Source organism: Tachyglossus aculeatus, chromosome 15 (assembly GCF_015852505.1).
Source record: "Tachyglossus aculeatus isolate mTacAcu1 chromosome 15, mTacAcu1.pri, whole genome shotgun sequence".
Lineage (NCBI taxonomy): Eukaryota > Metazoa > Chordata > Mammalia > Monotremata > Tachyglossidae > Tachyglossus > Tachyglossus aculeatus.
Window position 1 is genome coordinate 24,689,925 of NC_052080.1, and position 27,837 is coordinate 24,717,761.

The 27,837-nt window shown below is 47.3% G+C and overlaps 1 protein-coding gene across 1 annotated transcript in view; it reads left to right on the forward strand.

Moving 5' to 3' along the window:
* The first annotated feature begins 15 nt into the window (after positions 1–15).
* The window catches only part of TRIM25 (tripartite motif containing 25), a 33,650-nt gene continuing 5,828 nt past the window's right edge, over positions 16–27,837 (forward strand). Inside the window, exons 1-6 of the mRNA XM_038757150.1 lie at positions 16–34; positions 2,667–2,848; positions 8,291–9,022; positions 19,858–19,953; positions 23,958–24,191; positions 27,313–27,487. Of these exons, the coding sequence (XP_038613078.1) occupies positions 16–34; positions 2,667–2,848; positions 8,291–9,022; positions 19,858–19,953; positions 23,958–24,191; positions 27,313–27,487 (1,438 nt within the window). The remainder of the gene's footprint in view (positions 35–2,666; positions 2,849–8,290; positions 9,023–19,857; positions 19,954–23,957; positions 24,192–27,312; positions 27,488–27,837) is intronic.

Here is a 27,837-nt window from a genome sequence, read left to right on the forward strand (position 1 = left end):
CCGGCTGCGGGCGGGATGTCCGGCCTCGTGGCGGGTGAGCGGAGAGGAAGAAGTCAGAGCTCTGCTCAGGCGGGAGCCGAGCCGAACCCCCTGACCAGTTGAGCATCCCCAGAGATGGCACTTCTTTCTGAAACCCTTCCTTGTTGCTGCCGGCCAGTTCTGTGCCTCTTTATCCTAAAATAATAATAATAATGATGGCGTTTATTAAGCACTTACTATGTGCAAAGCACTGTTCTATGCGCTGGGGGAGGTTACGAGATGATCAGGTTGCCCCACAGGGCCTCACAGTCTTCATCCGCATTTCAGATGAGGTCCCTGAGGCCCAGAGAAGTGAAGTGACTGGCACAAAGTCACACAGCTGACAGGCGGCAGAGCGGGGATTTGAACCCACGGCCTCTGACTCCAAAACCCGGGCCCTTTCCACCGAGCCACGCTGCTTCTCATGGCGAAGAGAAGCATGGCGTTTAAAACGGTATTAAAGCGCTGACGACGGGCCGGGCACTGTACTAAGCGCCGCGGTAGATACAAGCTCGTGGGGTTGGACACGGTTCACGTCGCGCTTGGGGTTCACAGTCCTAATGCCCATTTTATAGATGGGCGAACTAAGGCCCGGTGAAGTGACTGGCCCAGGGTCACACAGCGGGCAAGTGGCGGAGCTGGGGTTAGAAGCCACATCCTTCTGATTTCCAGGTCTGGTCTCTATCCATTGGGCCACACTGCTTCTTTCGACCAATGCCACCTCGCTTTGCAGATTTCCACTTTCCTGGGCTCATTCTCATCAACCGATAGTACGAACTGCGCTTAGAATAATAATAATAATAATGGCATTTATTAAGCACTTACTATGTGCAAAGCACTGTTCTAAGCGCTAGGGAGGTTACAAGGTGATCAGGTTGTCCCACGGGGGGCTCACAGTCTTCATCCCCATCATCATCATCATCATCTTCAATCGTATTTATTGAGCGCTTACTATGTGCAGAGCACTGTACTAAGCACTTGGGAAGTACAAATTGGCAACACATAGAGACAGTCCCTACCCAACAGTGGGCTCACAGTCTAAAAAAGGGGGAGACAGAGAACAAAACCAAACATACCAACAAAATAAATAGGATAGAGATGTACAAGTAAAATAAATAGAGTAATAAATATGTTGAGGTAAACTGAGGCCCAGAGAAGTGACGTGACTTGCCCAAAGTCACACAGCCGACAAGTGGCAGAGCCGGGATTAGAACCCATGAACTCTGACTCCAAAGCCAGGGCTCTTTCCACTGAGCCACGCTTTGCACATAGTAAGCACTTAATAAATGCCATTATTATTATTATTATTATTATCGTTATTATTATTATGTACTGAGCGCCCAACTCTGGGCAGAGTGCCACACTGAGCACTTGGAAAAGTATCACAGTTCGCCGACGTGATGGCAGCCCTCGAGGAGCTGAGAATTTTCCATTCTCGCCCACCAACCTCATCTCCCTTAGGGAGCCCCTTCTTGCTGATTTGTACTCCCCCAAGCATGTGGTACAGTGCTCTGCGCACAGTAAGCGCTCAATAAATACGATTGAATGAATGAATGAATGCTTTGCACAAAGTAAGCATTGTGCACCAAATGTCTGCTGTGACCTTGGGCTAGACACTTTATTTCCCTTTGCCTCAGTTACCTCATCTGTAAGAAGGGGATTGAGACTGTGAGCCCTATGTAGAAGCCCTAGAGAAGCAGCGTGGCTCGGTGGAAAGAGCCCGGGCTTTGGAGTCAGAGGTCACGGGTTCAAGTCCCGGCTCCGCCAGTTGTCAGCTGTGTGACTTTGGGCAAGTCACTTCACTTCTCTGTGCCTCAGTTCCCTCATCTGTAAAATGGGGGTTAAGACTGTGAGCCCCCCACGTGGGACAACCTGATCACCTTGGAACCTCCCCAGCGCTTAGAACAGTGCTTTGCACCTAGTAAGCGCTCAATAAATGCCATTATTATTATTTATTACTATTATTTATGTAGAACAGGGACTGCGTCCAACGTGATTTGCTTGTATCCACTCCAGTGCTTAGTACAGCAGCGTGGCTCAGTGGGAAGAGCCTGGGCTTTGGTGTCAGAGGTCGTGGGTTCGAATCCCCGCTCCACCCCAAGTCTGCTGTGTGACCTTGGGCAAGTCACTTCACTTCTCTGCGCCTCGGTTACCTCATCTGGAAAATGGGGATTAAGACTGTGAGCCCCCCGTGGGACAACTTGATCACCTTGTATCCCCCCCCAGCACTTTGCACATAGTAAGTGCTTAACAAATGCCATCATCATCATTATTATTATTACAGTGCCTGGCACATAGCGCTTAACAAATACCACAATAATAATGATTATTAAATATAATAAATTAAATTATAATTTAATAATGATTAAATATGATGGGAAAAGAAGAAGCCCCAACAACCCTTCTCGATCCCGTGCCCCAGATCCTGACCAGTCGGCACGGTTTCTGCCGCCTCTGCTCTCCCTGCCACATTCGTCCCGTTCCCGGGAGCGTGGGAGGGATGGAATTCCTTGAACTTTGGTTCTGATAAGGTGTCCTTGCCCCAAGTTCGTGGCTGCCGGGGGGCCTGGGATCAGTTGGTCACCGGGGGCTGGGGGGCAGCAGGACTCAAAGGGCCGGGCCCCCTTACCCGGCTCGCTATTTCGAAGATCCCTCGCTGAGCGGCAGTATTAGAATCGGCTCGTGTCTGAATTTCCCATTTCTAAAGCCAAATTCACCCTCCAAGTCTCCCGGCCTGACTGACGAAGGCTGCGATGTTTCTGGCGGAGAATCTGCCGCGGCGGTGGGCTCGGCCCATCGCGGTGAACTCGTGGAATGTCTCCTCCCCGAGGTAATGGGTGTATAATATAACATTTGTATGTTCAAATCCCAGCTCTGCCAATATATACGTATATCTATACATCTATATATGTGGCAACAGAGAAGCAGCGTGGGTCGGTGGAAAGAGCCCGGGATTTGGAGTCAGAGGTTATGGGTTCAAATCCTGCCTCCGCCTATATATGTGTATATTGTATGCATATACATATCATCATCATCATCAATCGTATTTATTGAGCACTTACTATGTGCAGAGCACTGTACTAAGCGCTTGGGAAGTACAAATTGGCAACATAGACAGTCCCTACCCAACAGTGGGCTCACAGTCTAAAAGGGGGGGACAGAGAACAAAACCAAACATACTAACAAAATAAAATAAATAGAATAGATAGGTACAAATAAAATAAGTAGAGTAATAAATATGTACAAACATATATACATATCTACAGGTGCTGTGGGGAAGGGAAGGAGGTAAGAAGCGGGGGATGGAGAGGGGGACGAGGGGGCATATGTATAGCATAACATTTGTACGTTCATCATCATCATCAATCGTATTTATTGAGCGCTTACTATGTGCAGAGCACTGTACTAAGCGCTTGGGAAGTACAAATTGGCAACATATAGAGACAGTCCCTACCCAACAGTGGGCTCACGGTCTAAAAGGGGGAGACAGAGAACAAAACCAAACATACTAACAAAATAAAATAAATAGAATAGATATGGACAAATAAAATAAATAGAGTAAATAAATAGAGTAATAAATAAATAGAGTAAATAAATAGAGTAGTTCAAATCCCGGCTCCGCCAATATATATGTGTATATATATGGCAACAGAAGCAGCGTGGCTCAGTGGAAAGAGCCCGGGCTTTGGAGTCAGAGGTCATGGGTTCGAATCCCGACTCCGCCAATTGTCAGCTGTGTGACTTTGGGCAAGTCACTTCACTTCTCTGGGCCTCAGTTCCCTCATCTGTAAAATGGGGATTGACTGTAAGCCCTCTTCGGGACAACCTGATCTCCTTGTAACCTCCCCAGCGCTTAGAACAGTGCTTTGCACATAGTAAGCGCTTAATAAGTGCCATCATCATCATCACTGAGGGGTGTCCCGGCGAAACGCGTGCTCAGGAAAGGGCTGGGGATGAAATGACCCTTGGCCGGCCAGAGGAGGGGAGCCGGGTGGTCTGGGGAGATGCACCAGCTATCCGGCCGTGAGGGTCGGGAGATAAACTGCCCGGGACTCCCTACTGCTGCCCTCACGTTGCACTCAGATGAGGTGCTGCTCTTTCTAACGATAATAACAATAAGAAGAATTGTGTTACTGTTTGAGTGCTTACTAGGGGCAGGCACAATATTAAAAGTGCTGCGATAGAATCAGCACCAAGTTTCGTTCATTCATTCCACCGTATTTATTGAGTGCTTACTGTTCATTCATTCATTCAGTCGTATTTATTGAGCGCTTACCTTGTGCAGAGCACTGTACTAAGCGCTTGGGAAGTATAAGTCGGCTACATCGAGAGACGGTCCCTACCCAACAGTGGGCTCACAGTCTAGAAGGGGGAGACAGACAACAAAACAAAACATATTTGTTAAGCACTATGTGCCAAGCACTGTTCTAAGCGCTGGGGGATACAAGGTGATCAGGTTCATTCATTCAATCGTATTTATTGAGCGCTTACCGTGTGCAGAGCACTGTACTAAGCGCTTGGGAAGTACAAGTCGGCTACATCTAGAGACGGTCCCTACCCAACAGCGGGCTCACAGTCTAGAAGGGGGAGACAGACAACAAAACAAATTTGTTAAGCACTTACTATGTGCCAAGCACTGTTCATTCATTCATTCAATCGTATTTATTGAGTGCTTACTGTGTGCAGAGCACTGTACTCAGCGCTTGGGAAGTCCAAGTCGGCAACATCTAGAGACGGTCCCTACCCAATGACGGGCTCATGGTCTAGGAGGGGGAGACAACAAAACAAAACATGTGGGCAGGTGTCAAGTCAACCGAATAAACAGAAGTAAAGCTAGATGCACATCATTGACAAATAGAACAGTAAATATGGACAAGTAAAATAAATAGAGTAATAAATCTGTACAAATATATATACAGGTGCTATGGGGAGGGGAAGGAGGTAGGGAGGCAGCAGGAGGTTCCGAGTCCTGGCGTCTTCTGCCTCTACAGATGTTGGGACGGAGCGGGTCGCGCCACCAGGCCGAGGCCACCCACCGGGAAGCAGGATGGGACTTCAACTTGGGGTTATATTCAGGGGTCCCGGTTTTCCGCAAAAAATGTCAGGCTATGTATTATTCTCATCTCTCCCCACCGTGCCCCTTTTTTACAGCTAGGAAAATGGAGGCAGTGTGGTTCTCAGGCTCTGCCGGGTTCTAAGCGCTGGGGGATACAAGGTGATCAGACTGTGAGCCCACTGTTGGGTAGCGACTGTCTCTCTATGTTGCCAATTTGTACTTCCCAAGCGCTTAGTACAGTGCTCTGCACATAGTAAGCGCTCAATAAATACGATTGATGATGATGATGATTCATTCAATCATATTTATTGAGCGCTTACTGTGTGCAGAGCACTGTACTAAGCGCTTGGGAAGTACAAGTCGGCTACATCTAGAGACGGTCCCTACCCAACAGCGGGCTCACAGTCTAGAACGGGGAGACAGACAACAAAACAAAACATATTTGTTAAGCGCTTATTGATTCATTCATTCATCCAATCGTATTTATTAAGCACTTACTGTGTGCAGAGCACTGTACTAAGCGCTTGGGAAGTACAAGTTGGCAACATCTAGAGACGGCCCCTACCCAACAGCGGGCTCACAGTCTAGAAGGGGGAGACAGACAACAAAACAAAACATTTGTTAAGTGCTTATTCATTCATTCATCCAATCGTATTTATTAAGCGCTTCCTGTGTGCAGAGCACTGTACTAAGCTCTTGGGAAGTACAAGTTGGCAACATCTAGAGATGGTCCCTACCCAACAGCGGGGTCACAGTCTAGAAGGGGGAGACAGACAACAAAACAAAACGCATTAACAAAATAAAATAAAATATAATAAAAAAAATAAAAAAATAAATCATCTTCTCCCATGGCATCAAACTGATCTTTGCTTACTATGTGCCAAGCACCGTTCTAAGCGCTGGGGGATACAAGGTGATCAGGTTGTCCCATGTAGGGCTCACAGTCTTAATCCACATTTTACTGATAATAATAATGATGGCATTTATTAAGCGCTTACTACCGTGTGCAGAGCACTTACTAATATTTACTATTCTATTTATTTCGTTAATATGTTTTGTTTTGTTGCCTGTGTCCCCCTTCTAGACGGTGAGCCTGCTGTTGGGTAGGGACCGTCTCTATAGGTGGCCAACTTGTACTTCCCAAGCGCTTAGTACAGTGCTCTGCACACAGTAAGCGCTCAATAAATACGATTGAATGAATGAATGCTGTGGGAACTTCGTCAAGACACCTAGCTTCTCTGTGCCCTGAACTTACCTGGAAAATGGGGAGTGAATATCTATTCTTCCTCCTGTTTTGGCGGTGTACTCCATCAAAGACAGAGCCTGTTCATCATCATCATCATCATCATCATCAATCGTATTTATTGAGCGCTTACTATGTGCAGAGCACTGTACTAAGCGCTTGGGAAGTACAAATTGGCAACATAGAGAGACAGTCCCTACCCAACAGTGGGCTCACAGTCTAAAAGGGGGAGACAGAGAACAAAACCAAACATACTAACAAAATAAAATAAATAGAATAGATATGGACAACTGATTGTAATGCATGTCCTGCAGCACAGTGCTCGGCTCGTTCTTTGTTATTATTCTTCGTAGAGAAGACCCAGGTGTCTCGTCTGGGGCTCTTGGATAAGACACAGGTGTCTCATCTGGGGCTCACAATCTCCCTTGGACTCCGTTTCCCTTCCCTTTTTTCTCTTAATGCCTTCCCCGTGGATGCACGAGGAATGAGAGCGCCACACCCTCCACCTTCCTTTTCTTCTTTTGATGCCTTCTCCATGGATGCACGAGGAATGAGAGCTCCACCCGCCCCCCAAATAATTAATGCGGAAACACTTTGGGAGGGGGGGGATGGTACTTACTGAGCGCCTCCTGTGTGCAGAGCACTGTGCCCGGGAGAGGAGCTGGGAAACGTGATCCCTACCCTCAAGGAGCTTACAGCCTAATGGGGGAGGAAATTGTTTAGATTAGGCTAGTTGTAATGCCAAGGGAAAGTTGGGTGAATAATGGCTTAGTGTACATACTTTTGTTTATATGGATAGAACCGGTACAGTGTGGCAGTGTGTACGGAGTGTGGAGGTGGTATCCCGGAGGGAGAAATCAGGAGAGAAGAAAATGAAACTGGGAAGGCCTCCCAGAGGGGGTGGGCTTTCTGCACCAGCAGACTTTTTTTTTTTTTTAATGACACTTGTTTAATGCTTACTCTGTGTCAGGCCCTAGTCTAAACGCTGAGGTAGATTCAGGGCAATTGGGTTGGACCCAGTCCCTGTCCCACAGGAGGCTCCCAGTCTTAACCCCCATTTTGCAGATGAGGGAACTGAGGCACGGGAAGTGAATTGACTCGCACAAGGTCACACAGGAGGCAGAACCCAGATCCGTCCAACCCCCGGGCCTGTGCTCTAGGCACTAGAGCTTTTCTGCCGATTTGTTTGGGTTGAGGGGGAACGGGGGGAGAAAGAGGGAAGGTGGGGGGAAAGGGAGGTGGAAGGTGGGGGGAAAGAGGGAAGGGAGTGGGAGAGGGAAGGGGGAAAGAGGGAGAGGGAAGGGGGAAAGAGGGAGAGGGAAGGAGGGGAGAAAGGGAAGGAGAGGGAGAAAGGGAAGGAGGAGAGAAAGAAGGGGGAAGGGAGAGGGAAGGAGGGGAGAAAGGGAAGGAGGGGAGAAAGGGAAGGAGGAGAGAAAGAAAGGGGAGAGGGAAGGAAGGGGGAAAGGGAGAGGGAAGGAGGGGGGAAAGAGAGGGACGGAGGGGAGAAAGGGGAAAGAGGGAAGGGAGTGGGATGGAGAGGGAAGGAGGGCAGAAAGAGAGGAAAGATGGGAGGGGAGGAGGGGAGAAAGGGAAGAAAGGGAGTGGGAGAGCGAAGGAGGGGAGAAAGAGAGTGGGAGAGGGAAGGAAGACAGGAGGAGAGGGAAGGGAGGGAAAGAGCCTGATAACGGCGCTGTAGATGAGGTTGGGGGTGTGCCCCGCTCCGGTGGGGCTTGCTTTCTTTTGCTTTCTTTTCTTTTCTTCTTTTCTTTCTTTCTTTCTTTCTCCCTCTCTCTCTCTTCCTTCCTTCTTTCTATCTTCTCTTCTCTCTCTCTCCTTTCCTTCCTTCTTCTCTTCTCTCTCTCTCTCTCTCCCTCCCTTCCTTCCTTCTTTCTTCTCTTCTCTTCCTCTCTCTCCCTTCCTTCTTTCTTCTCTCTCTCTCTCCCCCCCCCCCCCCCCCGTGCCGCCGCCGCCAGGATCCGCCCAAGGCCCAGCGGCCCCGCCCCCGGGGGCTGTTTCCCGGAACCCTCCGGCTCCGCTCGGGAGTTTCGATTGTCCCCTGGTCGGGCAGGGTGCGGGGAGGGGAGGGGAAGGAGGAGGGGGCCATGGCGGAGGGTCCCCCGCCGCCGCCGCCGCCGCCGGCGTTGGGCCTGGCCGAGGAGCTGACCTGCCCCATCTGCCTGGAGGTCTTCCAGGAGGCGGTGACGACGCCGTGCGGGCACAACTTCTGCCTGGCCTGCCTGAGCCGCACCTGGGCCGCCCAGGGCGCTCAGTCCAGCTGCCCGCAGTGCCGGGCCGCCTTCCCCGACCGGCCCCGGCTGCAGAGGAACACGGTGCTGTGCGGCCTGGCCCAGCGGCTGCTGCTGCTGCAGGGGCCCGGGGCCCACCCCCCCGGTGCCCACCCCCCCGGTGCCCACCGGCCCGTGCCCTGCGACCTGTGCCCCGGGGCCCCGGCCGTCAACACCTGCCTCACCTGCGAGGCCTCCTTCTGCCTCCAGCACCTGCGCCCGCACCTGGACTCGCCCGCCTTCCGCCACCACACCCTGCGCGAACCGCTGGGCGACCTGCAGCAGCGCAAGTGCCCCCGGCACAGCCGGCTGGCAGAGTTTTTCTGCCCCTCCCACGGGAACGTCCTGTGCCCGGCCTGCCTGCCCCAGCACAAGGCCTGCGACCCCCTCGCCCTGCCCCTCGCCCAGGCCCAACTCGCGGTAAGAGACTCCCCCCTTCCCCTCCCCGCACCCCCGGACCTATTTCTAACTCTCTCTCATTTCTACCGCTCTATTAATGATGTGTCTTGTACATATACAGTCGCAGAGTTGGGATTTGAACCCGTGACCTCCGACTCCAAAGCCCGTGCTCTTTCCCACCGAGCCACACCGCTTCTCAACTCTATCTCGTTTCTACCGCTCTGTTAATGATGTGTCTTGTACATATCCAGTCGCAGAGTTGGGATTTGAACCCATGACCTCCGACTCCAAAGCCCGTGCCCTTTTCCACCGAGCCACACTAATTCTCTAACTCTATCTTATTTCTACCGCTCTATTAATGATGTGTCTTGTACATATACAGTCGCAGAGCTGGGATTTGAACCCATGACCTCCGACTCCAAAGCCCGTGTTTTTTTCCACCGAGCCACACCGCTTCTCTAACTCTATCTTATTTCTACCGCTCTATTAATGATGTGTCTTGTACATATCCAGTCGCAGAGCTGGGATTTGAACCCATGACCTCCGACTCCAAAGCCCGTGCTCTTTCCCACCGAGCCACGCCGCTTCTCAACTCTATCTTATTTCTACCGCTCTGTTAATGATGTATCTTGTACATATACAGTCGCAGAGTTGGGATTTGAACCCATGACCTCCGACTCCAAAGCCCGTGCTCTTTCCCACCGAGCCACGCCGCTTCTCAACTCTGTCTCGTTTCTACCGCTCTATTAATGATGTGTCTTGTACATATACAGTCGCAGAGTTGGGATTTGAACCCATGACCTCCGACTCCAAAGCCCACTCAGTGCTCTTTTCCACTGAGCCACGCCGCTTCTCTAACTCTCTTATTTCTACCCTCTCCATCCCCCTCCCCCTACATCCTTCCCTTCCCCACAGCACCTTTATATATGTATATATGTTTGTACATGTTTATTACTCTATTTATTTATTTTACTTGTCCATATCTATTCCATTTATTTTATTGTGTTAGTATGTTTGGTTTTGTTCTCCGTCTCCCCCTTTTAGACTGTGAGCCCTCTGTTGGGTAGGGACCGTCGCTATATGTTGCCAACTTGGACTTCCCAAGCGCTTAGTACAGTGCTCTGCACACAGTAAGCGCTCAATAAATACGATTGATGATGATGATGATGACTCCAAAGCCCGTGCTCTTTTCCACTGAGCCACACCGCTTCTCTAACTCTATCTTATTTCTACCCTCTCCATCCCCCTCATCTTACCTCCTTCCCTTCCCCACAGCACCTGTATATATGTATATATGTTTGTACATATTTATTACTCTATTTTTATTTATTTTACTTGTACATATCTATTCTATTTATTTTATTTTGTTAGTATGTTTGGTTTTGTTCTCCGTCACCCCCTTTTAGACTGTGAGCCCTCTGTTGGGTAGGAACTGTCTCTATATGTTGCCAACTTGGACTTCCCAAGCGCTTAGTACAGTGCTCTGCACACAGTAAGCGCTCGATAAATACGATTGATGATGATATGAAGTCGCAGAGCTGGGATTTGAACCCATGACCTCCGACCCCAAAGCCCGTGCTGTTTCCCACTGAACCACACCGCTTCTCTAACTCTATCTTATTTCTACCGCTCTATTAATGATGTGTCTTGTACATATACAGTCGCAGAGCTGGGATTTGAACCCATGACCTCCGACTCCAAAGCCCGTGCTCTTTCCCAACGAGCCACACCGCTTCTCTAACTCTATCTTATTTCTACCGCTCTATTAATTTTGTGTCTTGTTCATATAAAGTCGCAGAGCTGGGATTTGAACCCATGACCTCCGACTCCAAAGCCCGTGCTCTTTTCCACCGAGCCACACTGCTTCTCTAACTCTATCTTATTTCTACCGCTCTATTAATGATGTGTCTTGTACATAATACCAATGATGATGACATTTATTAAGCGCCGATTATGTGCCAAGCACCATTCTAAGCACTGGGGAGGTTCCAGGGTGATTGGGTTGTCCCACGGGGGACTCCCAGTCTTCATCCTCATTTTACAGATGAGGTAACTGAGGCACAGAGAAGTGAAGTGACTTGCCCAGAGTCACACGGCTGACAATTGGCAGAGTCGGGATTTGAACCCATGACCTGTGGCTCCAAAGCCCGGGCTCTTTCCACTGAGCCACGCTGCTTTTTCTTCTCTACCGCTACTCTATTAACGATGTCTGTACATAATAATAATAATGGTGGCATTTATTAAGCCCTATGTGCAAAGCACTGTTCTAAGTACTGGGGAGATTACAAGGTGATCAGGTTGTCCCACGGGGGGTGCTCACAGCTTTAATCCTCATTTTACTAATAATGAAAATGATGGCATTTATTAAACGCTTACAATGTGCAAAGCACTGTTCTAAGTGCTGGGGAGGTTACAAGGTGATCAGGTTGTCCCTCGGGGGGCCCACAGCTTTAACCCTCATTTTACTAATAATGAAAAGGCATTTGTTAAACGCTTACAATGTTTAAAGCACTGTTCTAAGCGCTGGGGAGGTTACAAGGTGATCAGGTTGCCCCACGGGGGGCTCGCAGAGTCATATTTATAACTCTATTTTATTTGTACATTCTTACTACTCCATTAATGATGTGTCTGTACATCATCATCTATATCAGCGTGGCCCCGGGGAAAGAGCACGGGCTTCGGAGTCAGAATTGTCAGCTGTGTTTAATAACGATAATAATGATCGTGTTTGTTAAGCGCTTTCTATGTGCGAAGCACTGTTCTAAGCGCTGGGGGAGGTTACAAGGTGATCAGGTTGTCCCACGGGGAGGCTCACAGTCTTCACCCCCATTTTAATAATAATAATAATAATGGCATTTATTAAGCACTTACTATGTGCAAAACACTGTTCTAAGCCCTGGGGAGGTTACAAGGTGATCAGGTTGTCCCATGGGGGGGGGCCCCACAGTCTTCACCCCCATTTTAATAATAATGATGGCATTTATTAAGTGCTTTCTATGTGCGAAGCACTGTTCTAAGCCCTGGGGAGGTTACAAGGTGATCAGGTTGTCCCACGGGGAGGCCCACAGTTTTCACCCCCATTTTAATAATAATGATGGCATTTATTAAGTGCTTTCTATGTGCGAAGCACTGTTCTAAGCCCTGGGGAGGTTACAAGGTGATCAGGTTGTCCCACGGGGAGGCCCACAGTCTTCACCCCCATTTTAATAATAATGATAATGATGGCATTTATTAAGTGCTTATTATGTGCAAAGCACTGTTCTAAGCGCTGGAGAGGTTAAAAGGTGATCAGGTTTGTCCCACGGGGGGCTCACGGTCTACATCCCCATTTTAATAATAATGATGGCATTTATTAAGCGCTTACGATGTGCAAAGCACTGTTCTAAGCTCTGGGGAGGTTACAAGGTGATCAGGTTGCCCCACGGGGGGCTTACAGAGTTATATTTATAATTATTTTATTTGTACATTTTTACTACTGCATTAATGATGTGTCTATATATCATCATCTATATAGAGAAGCAGCGTGGCTCAAGGGAAGGAGCACGGGCTTTGGAGTCAGAATTGTCAGCTGTGTGATTTTGGGCAAGTCAATAATAATAATAATAATGATGATGGCATTTGTTAAGCGCTTACTATGTGCCAAGCACTGTTCTAAGCGCCGGGGAGGTTAAGGTGATCAGGTTGTCCCACGGGGGGCTCCCAGTCTTCATCCCCATTTAACAGATGGGGGAACTGAGGCCCAGAGAAGTCGTGACGCACTGTTCTGAGAAGTTAGACTCGCCCAAAGTCACCCCCCTGACAGTTGGCAGAGCCGGGATTTGAACCCATGACCTCTGAGTTCATCTCTATAGAGAAGCAGCGTGGCTCAGTGGAAAGAGCACGGGGTTTGGAGTCAGAGGTCATGGGTTCAAAACCCGGCCCCGCCAACTGTAAACTGGGTGACTTTGGGCAAGTCACTTCACTTCCCTGGGTCTCAGTTACCAAATCTATAAAATGGGGATTAAGACTGTGAGCCCCCCGTGGGACAACCTGATCACCTTGTAACCTCCCCAGCGCATAGAACAGTGCTTTACACATAGTAAGCGCTTAGTAAGTGCCATTATTATTATCATTATTATACCTATAACTCTATTTATTCTAATGGTACTGACGCCTGTCTACTCGTTTTGTTAATGATGATGGCATTTATTGTTGTTTTTTGTTGTCTGTCTCCCCCTTCTAGCCTGTGAGCCCGTTGTTGGATAGGGACCGTCTCTGTTGCCTATTTGTACTTCCCAAGCGTTTAGTACAGTACTTTGCACACAGTAAGCGCTCAATAAATACGATTGAATGAATGAATGACGGGCATCTCTCCCCGCCGCCCCGGGCTGGGCCCCGGGGCCGTGCCTTCTTGGGCCCACTTGCCCGCAGAACCTGCCCACCCCCGCTCTATTCTTTTTTTTTAAATAAATGGTATTTGCTAAGCGCTTACTATGTGTCCCCCACTACTCTTTTTTTTAAATGGCATTTGGTAAGCGCTTACTTTGTGTCCTCCATTACTTTTTTTTAATGGCGTTTGGTAAGCGACCAACTACGACTACTTTTTTTTAAAATGGCATTTGGTAAACGCTTATTATGTGTCCCCCACTATTGTTTTTTTAATGGCATTTGGTAAGTGCTTACTATGTGCCCCCCCACTTTTTTTAGTGGCATTTAAGTGCTTACTATGTGACCCCCACTACTTTTTTTTAATGGCATTTGGTAAGTGCTCACTATGTGCCCCCCCCACAACTCTTTTATTTAAATGGCATTTGGTAAGCGATTACTACGTGTCCCCCGACTACTCTTTTTTTATTAATTGCATTTGGTAAGCGCTTACTATGTGTCCCCGACCACTTTTTTAAAATGGCATTTGGTAAATGCTTACTATGTGTCCCCGACTACTCTTTTTTTAAATGGTATTTGATAAGTGCTTATTAGGTATTCCCCACTGCTCTTTTTTAAAATGGCATTTGGTTAGCGATTACTACGTGTCCCCCGACTACCCTTTTTTTAATTGCATTTGGTAAGCGATTACTATGTGTCCCCGACCACTTTTTTATTAATGGCATTTGGTAAGTGCTTACTATGTGTCACCGACTACTCTTTTTTTAAATGGCATTTGGTAAGTGCTTATTATGTGTCCCCCACTATTTTTTAATGGCATTTGGTTAGCGATTACTACGTGTCCCCCGACTATCCTTTTTCTAAATCGCATTTGGTAAGCGATTACTACGTGTCCCCCGACTACCCTTTTTTTAATTACATTTGGTAAGCGATTACTATGTATCCCCGACCACTTTTTTATTAATTGCATTTGGTAAGTGCTATGTGTCCCCGACTACTCTTTTTTTAAATGGCATTTGGTAAGTGCTTTCTTTGTGCCCCCCCCACTACTCTTTTATTTAAATGGCATTTGGTAAGCGATTACTACGTGTCCCCCGACTACTTTCTTTTTATTAATTGCATTTGGTAAGGGCTTACTATGTGTCCCCGACTACTCTTTTTTGAAATGGCATTTGGTAAGTGCTTATTATGTGTCCCCCACTACTCTTTTTTTAAATGGCATTTGGTAAGCGATTACTACGTGTCCCCTGACTACCCTTTTTTTAATTGTATTTGGTAAGCGATTACTATGTGTCCCCGACCACTTTTTTTATTAATTTCATTTGGTAAGTGCTCACTATGTGCCCCCCCCACTACTCTTTTATTTAAATGGCATTTGGTAAGCGATTACTATGTGCCCCCCTACTACTCTTTTTTATTAATTGCATTTGGTAAGCGCTCACTATGTGTCCCCGCCCACTTTTTTTATTAATTGCATTTGGTAAGTGCTTACTATGTGTCACCGACGACTCTTTTTTTAAATGGCATTTGGTAAGTGCTTACTATGTGTCCCCCACTACTCTTTTTTTAATGGCATTTGGTAAGTGCTCTCTATGTGCCTCCCCACTATTCTTTTATTTAAATGGCATTTGGTAAGCGATTACTGTGTCCCCCGACTACTCTTTTTTTATTAATTGCATTTGGTAAGCGCTTACTATCTGCCCCCAACCACTTTTTTATTAATTGAATTTGGTAAGTGCTTACTGTGTGTCACCGACTACTCTTTTTTTAAATGGCATGTGGTAAGTGCTTTCTATGTGCCCCCCCCCACTACTCTTTTATTTAAATGACATTTGGTAAGCGATTACTATGTGTCCCCCGACTACTCTTTTTTTATTAATTGCATTTGGTAAGGGCTTACTATGTGTCCCCGACCACTTCTTTACTCATTGCATTTGGTAAGTGCTTATTATGTCCCCCCGACTACTCTTTTTTTAAATGGCATTTGGTAAGTGCTTATTATGTGTCCCCCACTACTCTTCTTTTAAATGGCATTTGGTGAGCGATTACTACGTGTCCCCCGACTACCCTTTTTTTAATCGTATTTTGTAAGCGATTACCACGTGTCCCCTTACTACCCTTTTTTTACATTGCATTTGGTAAGTGATTACTGTGTCCCCGACTATTCTTTTTTTATTTTATTTTATTTTAATGGCATTTGTTAAGCGCTTACTATGTGTCCCTGCCTATTCTTTTTTTATTTTAATGGCATTTGGTAAGCGATTACTGTGTGTCGCAGTGGGGAGGGCAGTCGCTAGAGTGCTCGCAGGTACAGGCAGGTTTAAAGACCATTTTCACCAGATTTATCCCTTGCTGCTGCTGCTGCTATTCTTTGTTTCATTCTTTTCGTTTCTTATCTTTCTTCTCCCCGTGTTTTTGCAAGGCAGTAGAGAAGACTCCCCCAGCTCCTGAGCCGGTCAGAATGCAGCAGTCAATCAATCAATCATATTTATTGAGCGTTTACTGTGTGCAGAGCACTGTACTAAGCGCTTGGGAAGTCCAAGTTGGCAACATAGAGAGACAGTACCTACCCAACAGTGGGCTCACAGTCTAAAAGGGGGAGACAGAGAACAAAACCAAACATACTAACAAAATAAAATAAATAGAATAGATATGTACAAGTAAAATAAATAAATAGAGTAATAAATATGTACAAACATATATACATATATACAGTCAACCTTGGCTTCTTAGCGGGGTGGGGCTGATGTCCATCCACGAGGTGCCTACAGTGTGCTGAGCACTGGGGTAAATTCATTCATTCATTCAATCGTATTTAGTGAGCGCTTACTGTGTGCAGAGCACTGTACTAAGCGCTTGGGAAGTACAAGTTGGCACCATATAGAGACGGTCCCTACCCGGGTAAATGCAGATCAACAGCCCCTCCCTCACTCCAAATAGGGCTCATGGTATAGGCAATTCATTCATTCAATCGTATTTATTATAATGGCATTTATTAAGCACTTACCATGTGCAAAGCACTGTTCTAAGCACCGGGGAGGTTGTCCCACGGGGGGCTCACAGTCTTAATCCCCATTTTACAGTTGAGGTAACTGAGGCACAGTGAAGTGACTTGCCCAGAGTCACACAGCTGACAGCTGGCAGAGCTGGGATTTGAACCCATGACCTCTGACTCCAAAGCCTGCGCTTGTTCCACTGAGCCACGCTGCTTCTCGTGGTATAAGCAATTTGTTCATTCAATTGTATTTATTATAATGGCATTTATTAAGCACTTACCATGTGCAAAGCACTGTTCTAAGCACCGGGGAGGTTGTCCCACGGGGGGGCTCACAGTCTTAATCCCCCATTTTACAGTTGAGGTAACTGAGGCCCAGAGAAGTGAAGTGACTTGCCCAAAGTCACACAGCTGACAGTTGGCAGAGCTGGGATTTGAACCCATGACCTCTGACTCCAAAGCCCAGGCTCTTTCCACTGAGCCACAGCGGCGTCTCAATTCTACTGCCCTCTCCCAAATTCTCAGTACGTACTACCAATTGGACGGAACTGATGGCTACGGGTCTGGTTCCCCATCTGGAAAATGGGGATTAAAATTGTGAGCCCCCCCACCGTGGGACAACCCGATCACCTTGTAACCTCCCCAGCGCTTAGAATGGGGCTTTGCACATAGTAAGCGCTTAACAAATACCAACGTTATTATGGTTAATTGGTATGTCACAGTCTCCACGCTCCAGGAGCTGACGGTGCAGCGGGGAAATCGAGGGTCCAATTTGGGACTCTTCGTTTGGTTTCTCCAGGGAATAATCCTGGCCTCCTCCCTGAGGTCCGAGCGGGGGCCGGAGCGGCCTGTTCCTGCTGGGTCACTGGCATTTCTTCCTGAAGCGGCCTTTCCCCGGAAGCTTGGTGGGGAGCGGGGATGGCAGCGCCGGTCCAAAGTCTAGAACCTCGTGATTCCGGAGAAAACTTTGGACGGAGGCCATTGGCGAGGGAGAGGGAGGGGTCCTCTCCTGGCAGCGCCTAGCCAGGAGCGCCAAATGGGAAAAGCCAGCTCCCTCCGGGTCCGGCTGCATTCCCGGAATCCGGATGCCGGGTGGACCCGGCACCGGGAGAAAAACGCGTTAAAGTAATCGCCCCACTGTTGGGTAGGGACTGTCTCTCTATGTTGCCAACTTGTACTTCCCAAGCGCTTAGTACAGTGCTCTGCACACAGTAAGCGCTCAATAAATACGATTGATGATGATGATGATCCAGTGGGGAGTGGGTGTTTACGACTCGTGCTTCCCAAGCGCTCCGTACAGTGCTCTGCGCTCAGTAAGCGCTCGATAAATAGAGAAGCAACGTGGCTCAGTGGAAAGAGCATGGGCTGGGGAGCCAGAGGTCGTGGGTTCTAATCCCGGCTCCGCCGCTTGTCAGCTGTGTGACCGTGGGCGAGTCGCTTCACTTCTCTGGGCCCCAGTTCCCTCATCTGTAAAATGGGGATGAAGACTGTGAGCCCCACGTGGGGCAACCTGATTACCTTTGTATCTACCCCAGTGCTTAGAACAGTGCTTGGCCCATAGTAAGCACTGAACAAATACCAAAATTATTATTAATCAATCAATCATATTTATTGAGCGCTTACTGTGTGCAGAGCACTGTACTAAGCGCTTGGGACTGTCTCTATATGTTGCCAATTTGTACTTCCCAAGCGCTTAGTGCAGTGCTCTGCACATAGTAAGTGCTCAATAAATATGACTGATTGATTGATTGAAGTACAAGTTGGCAACATATGGAGACAGTCCCTACCCAACAGTGGGCTCACAGTCTAGAAGGGGGAGACAGAGAACAAAACCAAACATATTAATAAAATAAATAGAATAGATATGTACAAGTAAAATAAATAGAGTAATAAATATGTACAAACATATATACATATATACAGGTGCTGTGGGGAAGGGAAGGAGGTAAGACGGGGGGGATGGAAGGGGGGCGAGGGGGAGATTAATAAATACAATTGAATGAATGAGTGAACGGGCTCAGGAACACCACCGTAGCTGACACTTCTGTATACTAATGTCTGTGTTACTGTCCTGAAGGCCGCAAGAAGAATGCTTTAGCCCCTGGCTGCTCACTCTCGTCTGACTGTATAATAATGATGGTATTTATTAAGCGCTTACTATGTGCAAAGCACTGTTCTAAGCACCGGGGAGGCCACAAGGTGATCGGGTTGTCCCAGGGGGGCTCACAGTTTTAACCCCCATTTTCCAGATGAGGTAACTGAGGCCCAGAGAAGTGAGGTGACTTGCCCAAAGTCACACAGCTGACAGTTGGCAGGGCCGGGATTTGAACCCACGACCCCTGAGTCCAAAGCCCGGGCCCTTTCCACTGAGCCACGCCGCTTCTCCGTGATGCCCCCAACCCCAGAGAGACCCACAGTCCCGTGCGGGGCGGACCGTCCGGTGAAGGGCGGCGCAGCCGTCACTCTCCGACCGACGCCCCGCGTCTTCTCAAGGTCGATTTTCATCATCATCATCGTCAATCGTATTTATTGAGCGCTTACTGTGTGCAGAGCACTGTACTAAGCGCTTGGGAAGTACAAGTTGGCAACACACAGAGACAGTCCCTACCCAACAGTGGGCTCACAGTCTAAAAGGGGGAGACAGAGAACAAAACCAAACATACCAACAAAATAAAATAAATAGAATAGATATGTACAAGTAAAATAAATAAATAAATAGAGTAATAAATATGTACAAACATATATACAGGTGATGTGGGGAAGGGAAGGGGGTAAGATGGGGGGATGGAGAGGGGGACAAGGGGGAGAGGAAGGAAGGGGCTCAGTCTGGGAAGGCCTCCTGGAGGAGGTGAGCTCTCAGTAGGGCCTTGAAGGGAGGAAGAGAGCTAGCTTGGCGGATGGGCAGAGGGATTGGGGGCATTCCAGGCCCGGGGGTCGTTGGCAGGACAGGCGAGAACGAGGTACGGTGAGGAGATTAGCGGCGGAGGAGCGGAGGGTGCGGGCTGGGCAGTAGAAGGAGAGAAGGGAGGTGAGGTAGGAGGGGGCGAGGGGATGGACAGCCTGGAAGCCCAGGGTGAGGAGTTTCTGCCTGATGCGCAGATTGACTGGTAGCCACTGGAGATTTTTGAGGAGATTTCCAGGCCTTCGTCCCTCCAGAGCGGAATCCCGTCTGGGGAAGAGGGCCTCCTTGCCATAAAAACGGCGTGATTGCCGAACTGGGGGTCCGATCTTTGACCCCCCCCCCCCCTCAGCCTGCCCGGTGCCACCCAGTTGTTGGTGCTGTAGTGGTCCCACCCCCTTCCCAAGTATTTATTTATTTTATTTGTACATATTTATTTCATTTTGTTAATATGTTTTGTTGTCTGTCTCCCCCTTCTAGACTGTGAGCCTATATATATATATGTTTGTACGTATTTATTACATATTTATTTATTATTTATTACGTATTTATTTATTTTACTTGTACCGGCCCCTCGCTTGCTCCCTGTGGTTGCAGACGAAGCTGAAACAGAAGCTGATCACGCTGTACGGGCAGGACGGCGGGGCTGCCAAGGCTTTAGAAGAGCTCAAGGGGAAGCGGAGTGCCATACAGGTAAGTCCCCCCCCCGGGTCAGCCCTCATTGTCCTCAGAGAAGCAGCGTGGCTCGGTGGAAAGAGCCCGGGCTTTGGAGTCAGAGGTCATGGGTTTGAATCCCGGCTCCGCCACATGTCTGCTGTGTGACCTTGGGCAAGTCACTTAACTTCTCTGAGCCTCAGTTATCTCATCTGCAAAATGGAGATTAAGACTGTGAGCCCCACGTGGGTCAACTTGATCACCTTGTATCCCCCCCAGTGCTTAGAACAGTGCTCTGCACATAGTAAGCGCTTAACAAATGCCATCATTATTATTGTGCTTCCGAGCTCCGCTCCATCACGTGGGACAACCTGATTGCCTTGTATCTACCCCAGCGCTTAGCAGAGCACCCGCTCCTCCGCCACTGACCTCCTCACCGGGCCTCGTTCTCGCCCTTACCGCCGTCGACCCCCGGCCCACATCCTCCCCCTGGCCTGGAATGCCCTCCCTCTGCCCATCCGCCAAGCTGGCTCTCCTCCTCCCTTTCATTCCTTCATTCATTCGTATTTATTGAGCGCTTACTGTGTGCAGAGCACTGTACTAAGCGCTTGGGAAGTACAAGTTGGCAACTTAGAGAGACGGTCCCTACCCAACAATCAATCAATCAATCGTATTTATTGAGCGCTTCCTGTGTGCAGAGCACTGTACTAAGCGCTTGGGAAGTACAAGTTGGCAACATAGAGAGACGGTCCTTACCCAACAGTGGGCTCCTCCCTTCAAAGCCCTCCTGAGAGCTCACCTCCTCCGGGAGGCCTTCCCAGACTGAGCCCCCTCCTTCCTCTCCCCCTTCCCCTCCCCACAGCACCTGTATATATGTTTGTACAGATTTATTACTCCATTTTACTTGTACATATTTACTATTCTATTTATTTTGCTAATATGTTTTTTGTTGTCTGTCTCCCCCTTCTAGACTGTGAACCTATGTATATGTTTGTACGTATTTATTACATATTTATTTATTATTTATTACATATTTATTTTACTTGCACATATTTATTCTATTTATTTCATTTTGTTAATATGTTTTGTTTTGTTGTCTGTCTCCCCTTTCTAGACTGTGAGCCTATATATATGTTTGTACGTATTACATATTTATGTATTATTACTTTTTTTTATTTTATTTGTACATATTTATTCTATTTATTTCATTTTGTTAATATGTTTTGTTTTGTTGTCTGTCTCCCCCCCTTCTAGACTGTGAGCCTGTATGTATGTTTGTACGTATTACGTATTTATTTATTATTTATTACATATTTATTTTATTTGTACATATTTATTCTATTTATTTCATTTTGTTAATGTTTTGTTTTGTTGTCGGTCTCCCCCTTCTAGACTGTGAGCCTATATGTATGTTTGTACGTATTTATTACATATTCATTTATTATTTATTACATATTTATTTTATTTGTACATATTTATTCTATTTATTTCATTTTGTTAATATGTTTTGTTTTGTACGTATTTATTACATATTTATTTATTATTTATTACGTATTTATTTATTTTATTTGTACATATTTATTCTATTTATTTCATTTTGTTAATATGTTTTGTTTTGTTGTCTGTCCCCCTTCTAGACTGTGAGCCTATATGTATGTTTGTACGTATTACGTATTTATTTATTATTTATTATGTATTTATTTAATTTGTACATATTTATTCTATTTATTTCATTTTGTTAATATGTTTTGTTGTGTCTCCCCCTTCTAGACTGTGAGCCTATATATATGTTTGTACGTATTTATTACATATTTATTTATTATTTATTACGTATTTATTTTATTTGTGCATATTTATTCTATTTATTTCATTTTGTTAATATGTCTTGTTTTGTTGTCTGTCTCCCCTTTCTAGACTGTGAGCCTATATATATGTTTGTACGTATTACATATTTATTTATTATTTATTACGTATTTATTTTATTTGTACATATTTATTCTATTTATTTCATTTTGTTAATGTTTTGTTTTGTCGTCTGTCTCCCCCTTCTAGACTGTGAGCCTATATATATGTTTGTACGTATTTATTACATATTTATGTATTATTTATTTCATATTTATTTATTTATTTTATTTGTACATATTTATTCTGTTTATTTTATTTTGTTAATATGTTTTGTTGTCTGTCTTCCCCTTTCTAGACTGTGAGCCCACTGTAGGGTAGGGGCCATCTCTAGATGTTGCCAACTTGTACTTCCCAAGCGCTTAGTAAAGTACTCTGCACACAGTAAACGCTCAATAAATATGATTGAATGAATGAACAGTGCTTGGCACTTAGCAGGAGCTTAACAAATGCCATAATTATAATTCCCCTCTTCTAGACTGTGAGCCCACTGTTGGGTAGGGACCGTCTCTATATGTTGCCAACTTGTAGTTTCCAAGCGCTTAGTACAGTGCTCTGCACACAGTAAGCGCTCAGTAAATACCATCGAATGAATGAATGAACAGTGCTTGGCACATAGCAGGCCCTTAACAAATGCCATAATTATCATTCCCCTCTTCTAGAGTGTGAGCCCACTGTTGGGTAGGGACCGTCTCTATATGTTGCCAACTTGGACTTCCCAAGCGCTTAGTATAGTACTCTGCACACAGTAAGCGCTCAGTAAATACGATTGAATGAATGAATGAATTCCCCTGCTCCTGGTTCAAACCTAGTAGTAATAATAATGTTATTTCTTAAGTATTTACCGTGTGCCAAGTACCGTACTTAAGCCCTAGGGTAGGTATAATACAATCAGAGCAGACACAGCCCCTGTCCCACGAGGGGCTCACAGCTTAAGTAGGAGGGTCAACAAGGTTTTGAATCCCCATTACACAGATGAGATAACTGAGGCATGGGGAAGTTCAACGACTTGCCCAAGGTCACCTGTAGCAGGTAATTGGCAGAGCCGGGATTAAAACTAAAATGCCTCTACTCCCAGGCCTGGATTCTTTTCACTAGAGTACGCTGCTTCCCATTCCCCCGCTCCTGGTTCCCGTTTCCCCATTTCCATCCTCTCCTCGGCCTCCCTTTTCCTCCCTTGCCGGATTTTGGGCGGCCAAAAGTGCCCGAGGGGAGTGGGCGGGCTGGGGGAGAGGGATGGAGGCTGTGGAGAGCTTGGGAGAGGGGCAAGATTGCGGTACTACTACTACTACTACTACTACTACTACTACTACTACTACTACACTTACTATGTTTAAGCACTGGGGAGGATACAAGGTGATCAGGCTGTCCCACGTGGGGCTCACAGTCTTCATCCCCATTTTACAGAAGAGGTCACTGAGGCCCAGAGAAGTGAGGTGACTTGCCCAAAGTCACACAGCTGACAAATGGCAGAGCCGGGATTTGAACCTATGGCCTTCTAGACTGTGAGCCCACTGTTGGGTCGGGACCGTCTCTATATGTTGCCAACTTGGACTTCCCAAGCGCTTAGTACAGCGCTCTGCCCACAGTAAGCGCTCAATAAATATGATCGAATGAATGACCTCTGACTCCCAAGCCTGGGGTCTTTCCACTGAGCTAGGCTGTGAGCCCGTTGCTGGGTGGGGACCGTCTCTCTAGGTTGCCAACTTGTACTTCCCAAGCGCTTAGTACAGCGCTCTGCACACAGTAGGCGCTCAATAAATACTCTCAATAAATAAAAGTGCTCAATAAATAATAAATAATGGGAAGCAGCGTGGCTCAGTGGAAAGAGCCCGGGCTTTGGAGGCAGAGGTCATGGGTTCGGATGCCGACTCCACCCCTTATCTGCTGTGTGATCTTGGGCAACTCACTTCTCTGGGCCTCAGTTACCTCATCTGTAAAATGGGGATTAAGACTGTGAGCCCCACGTGGGGCAACCTGATGACCCTGTATCCTCCCCAGCGCTTCGAACAGGGCTTGGCACATCGTAAGCGCTTAACAAATGCCAATTATTATTATTATTATTATTATTATTAAATACGACTGACTGAATGAATCTCGCATTCCCGCTGCCCCAACAAGTGTGTTTCGGACGCGTTCAGGAAACGACCGCCCGGAAGCTGGATTTATTGAAAACCGAGTTCGCGGAGATGAAGGCCCTCATCGAAGCCGTGGAGAGCGATGCTGTGAAGAAGGTGAAAGAAGAAGAAGAGAGAGTCCTGGGCAAGTTGGACATCATCCATCAGACCATCACCGGGAAAAAGAAGGAAATGCAGAACCTGAAAGAGCAGATTGAGCTGGTGCTGGAAAAACCGGATGAGTTTTCCTTCTTAGAGGTGGGTCCAGCGCTTGCCCCCTTTTCCCCTTCTCCCCCCCGGGCGCCCCTCTCCACCCACCCACTTCTATTCCGACGGTGGCTCAGGGGAGAGAGTGCGGGCTTTGGAGTCAGAGGTCATGGGTTCGAATCCCGGCTCCGCCCCATGTTTGCTGTGTGACCCTGGGCAAGTCACTTCATCATCAATCGTATTTATTGAGCGCTTACTATGTGCAGAGCACTGTACTAAGCGCTTGTACTTCACTTCTCTGGGCCTCAGTTCCCTCATCTGGAAAATGGGGATGAAGACTGTGAGCCCCACGTGGGACAACCTGATCACCTTGTATCCCCCAGCGCTTTGCACATAGTAAGCGCTTAACAAATGGCATTATTATTATTCACCTCCTCCAGGAGGCCTTCCCAGACTGAGCCCCTTCCTTCCTCTCCTCCGGTCCCCCTCTCCATCCCCCCCATCTTACCTCCTTCCCTTCCCCACAGCACCTGTATATATGGATATATGTTTGTACATATTTATTACTCTATTTATTTTACTTGTACATATCTATTCTATTTATTTTATTTTGTTAGTATGTCTGGTTTTGTTCTCTGTCTCCCCCTTTTAGACTGTGAGCCCACTGTTGGGTAGGGACTGTCTCTATATGTTGCCAAATTGTACTTCCCAAGCGCTTAGTACAGTGCTCTGCACACAGTAAGCGCTCAATAAATACGATTGATGATGATGATGATGATGATGATGGTTGAGGCCGCTGACCGATATCAAAGTGAAAATCAAGGTTCTGCTCACTCAGCACCTACTCAATGAGAAGCCGCGTGGCTCAGCGGAAAGAGAGCCTGGGCTTTGGAGTCAGAGGTCATGGGTTCTAATCCCGGCTCTGCCAACTGTCAGCTGTGTGACCTTGGGCGAGTCACCTAACTTCTCTGGGCGTCAGTCACCTCATCTGGAAAATGGGGATTAAAAACTGTGAGCCCCCTGTGGGACGACCTGATCACCTTGTGACCTCCCCAGTGCTTAGAACAGTGCTTTGCACATAGTAAGCGCTTAATAAATGCCATCGTTGTTATTATTATTATCTGTCAAATGGAGATTAGAAACTGTGAGCCCCCCGTGGGACAACCTGATCACCTTGTGACCTCCCCAGCGCTTAGAACAGTGCTTTGCCCATAGTAAGCGCTTAATAAATGCCATCATTACTATTATTATTATCTGTAAAATGGGGATTAGAAACTGTGAGCCCCCCGTGGGACAACCTGATCACCTTGTAATCTTCCCAGCGCTTAGAACAGTGTTTTGCACATAGTAAGCGCTTAATAAATGCCATCATTGTTATTATTATTATCTGTCAAATGGGGATTAAAAACTGTGAGCCCCCCGTGGGACAACCTGATCACCTTGTAATATCCCCAGCACTTGGAGCAGTGCTTTGCCCATAGTAAGAGCTTAATAAATGCCATCATTACTATTATTATTATCTGTCTAATGGGGATTAAAAACTGTGAGCCCCCCGTGGGACAACCTGATCACCTTGTAATCTCCCCAGCGCTTAGAACAGTGCTTTGCACATAGTAAGCGCTTAATAAATGCCATCATTGTTGTTGTTATTATTATCTGTCAAATGGGGATTAAAAACTGTGAGCCCCCGGTGGGACAACCTGATCACCTTGTGACCTCCCCAGCGCTTAGAACAGTGCTTTGCACATAGTAAGCGCTTAACAAATACCATAAAAAAATAATGCCAAGCACTAGGGCAGAGACAAGATACTTAGGTGAGACACGGGGCTTCCGATCTGAGAGGGAGGGAGAAAAGAGCATTTTGCATTTGAGAAAATGGAGGCTCAGGCTGGTGAAATGATTTGTTTGGTGAGTTAGTTTGTATGTTTGTATGTTAGTATGTTTGGTTTTGTTCTCTGTCTCCCCCTTCTAGACTGTGAGCCCGCTGTTGGGTAGGGACTGTCTCTCTATGTTGCCAACTTGGACTTCCCAAGCGCTTAGTCCAGTGCTCTGCACACAGTAAGCGCTCAGTAAATACGATTGATTGATTTGCCCACGGTCCCGGTCAGTGGCAGAGCTGGAACTAGAACCCAGGTCGCTCTTTCCCCTCACCCGGACAGTCCCCCTCAGGTGTGGCTGTCTGGGTGAGGATCTGGGCAACCAACCAATCAATCAATCAGTCGTATTTATTGAGCGCTTACTGTGTGCAGAGCACTGTACTAAGCGCTTGGGAAGTACAAGTTGGCAACATCTAGAGACAGTCCCTACCCAACAGTGGGTATTGAGGAGCAGCGGGGCTCAGTGGAAAGAGCACGGGCTTCGGAGTCAGAGGTCATGGGTTCAAATCCCAGCTCCGCCAATTGTCAGCTGTGTGACTTTGGGCAAGTCACTTCACTTCTCTGGGCCTCAGTTACCTCATCTGTAAAATGGGGATGAAGACTGTGAGCCCCCGGTGGGACAACCTGATCGCCTTGTAACCTCTCCAGCGCTTAGAACAGTGCTTTGCCTATTATTTTATTTTGTTGGTATGTTTGGTTCTGTTCTCTGTCTCCCCCTTTTAGACTGTGAGCCCACTGTTGGGTAGGGACTGTCTCTATGTGTTGCCAATCGGTACTTCCCAAGCGCTTAGTACAGTGCTCTGCACATAGTAAGCGCTCAATAAATACGATTGATTGATTGATTGATTGATTTGCCCATAGTAAGCGCTTAATAAATGCTATCATTATTATTATTATTCTTCACAGTCTAGAAGGGGGGTGGCAGGGGGGTGGCCCAAGAGTTCCAGTTAGTTTGGACAATCTACGTTCCACCAAACCTGGCTCAGTGCCCCTTGCTGAGCTTATAATGGGGGTCGAGCAAGAGCGACGGCCCTGAGCCCCGTTCTGACAGGATTTCACGCCGTGCTGAGCGTCTCTCTGCTTCACGGCAGCGGACCGTCCCCTCCGAGATTGGCGGTTGGACGCTCCAATATTGCTCCCTGCTGAACCCTGGACTCCCGTGCCCGTTCACCTGGCAGGGAGAGCCTCAGGGGCCCCATCCTGGTCTCAGAGCCACCCACCCGGATCGGTCGTACGTCCTGAGCGCTTACTGTGATCAGACCTCCGGACTCAGCCCTTGCTCTGCCGTGTTCTAGAAAGCAGCAAAGCTGCAGGGCGTTTTTACCAAGGATGTGTACCTGCCCGAAATCGAGCTGAATCAGGAGCTGATCCAAGCCGTGTACCACAGCTCCTTCTCCTTGAAAGAGGTGCTGAAACGCAACGTAAAGGACCTACATGAGACGAGAGCACCGGCGCAGATGCCTTTCCCAGGTAAATCCATCGGGGAGCATTTTCCAGAGGGTCCGCGTTTCGGGGTTCGTGGACGCCTGAGAAGCAGATTGGAAAAGGAGTAAGGGCGGGAGAAAGACGTCCGCCAGACCTGAAAGGAAGATGGTGATGATTTTGATGATGGGGTCTCCTACCAATTTCCAGTCAACGCCACTTGCCCCCCGCCAGGGCTCTTCCCATTGGGTTCCCCCTGGAACATTGAGTGCAAGAAGGCAAGGAGACGTCCAATCAATCAATCAATCAATAGTATTTATTGAGCGCTTACTGTGTGCAGAGCGCTGTACGAAGCGCTTGGGAAGTACAAGTCGGCAACACATAGAGACAGTCCCTAC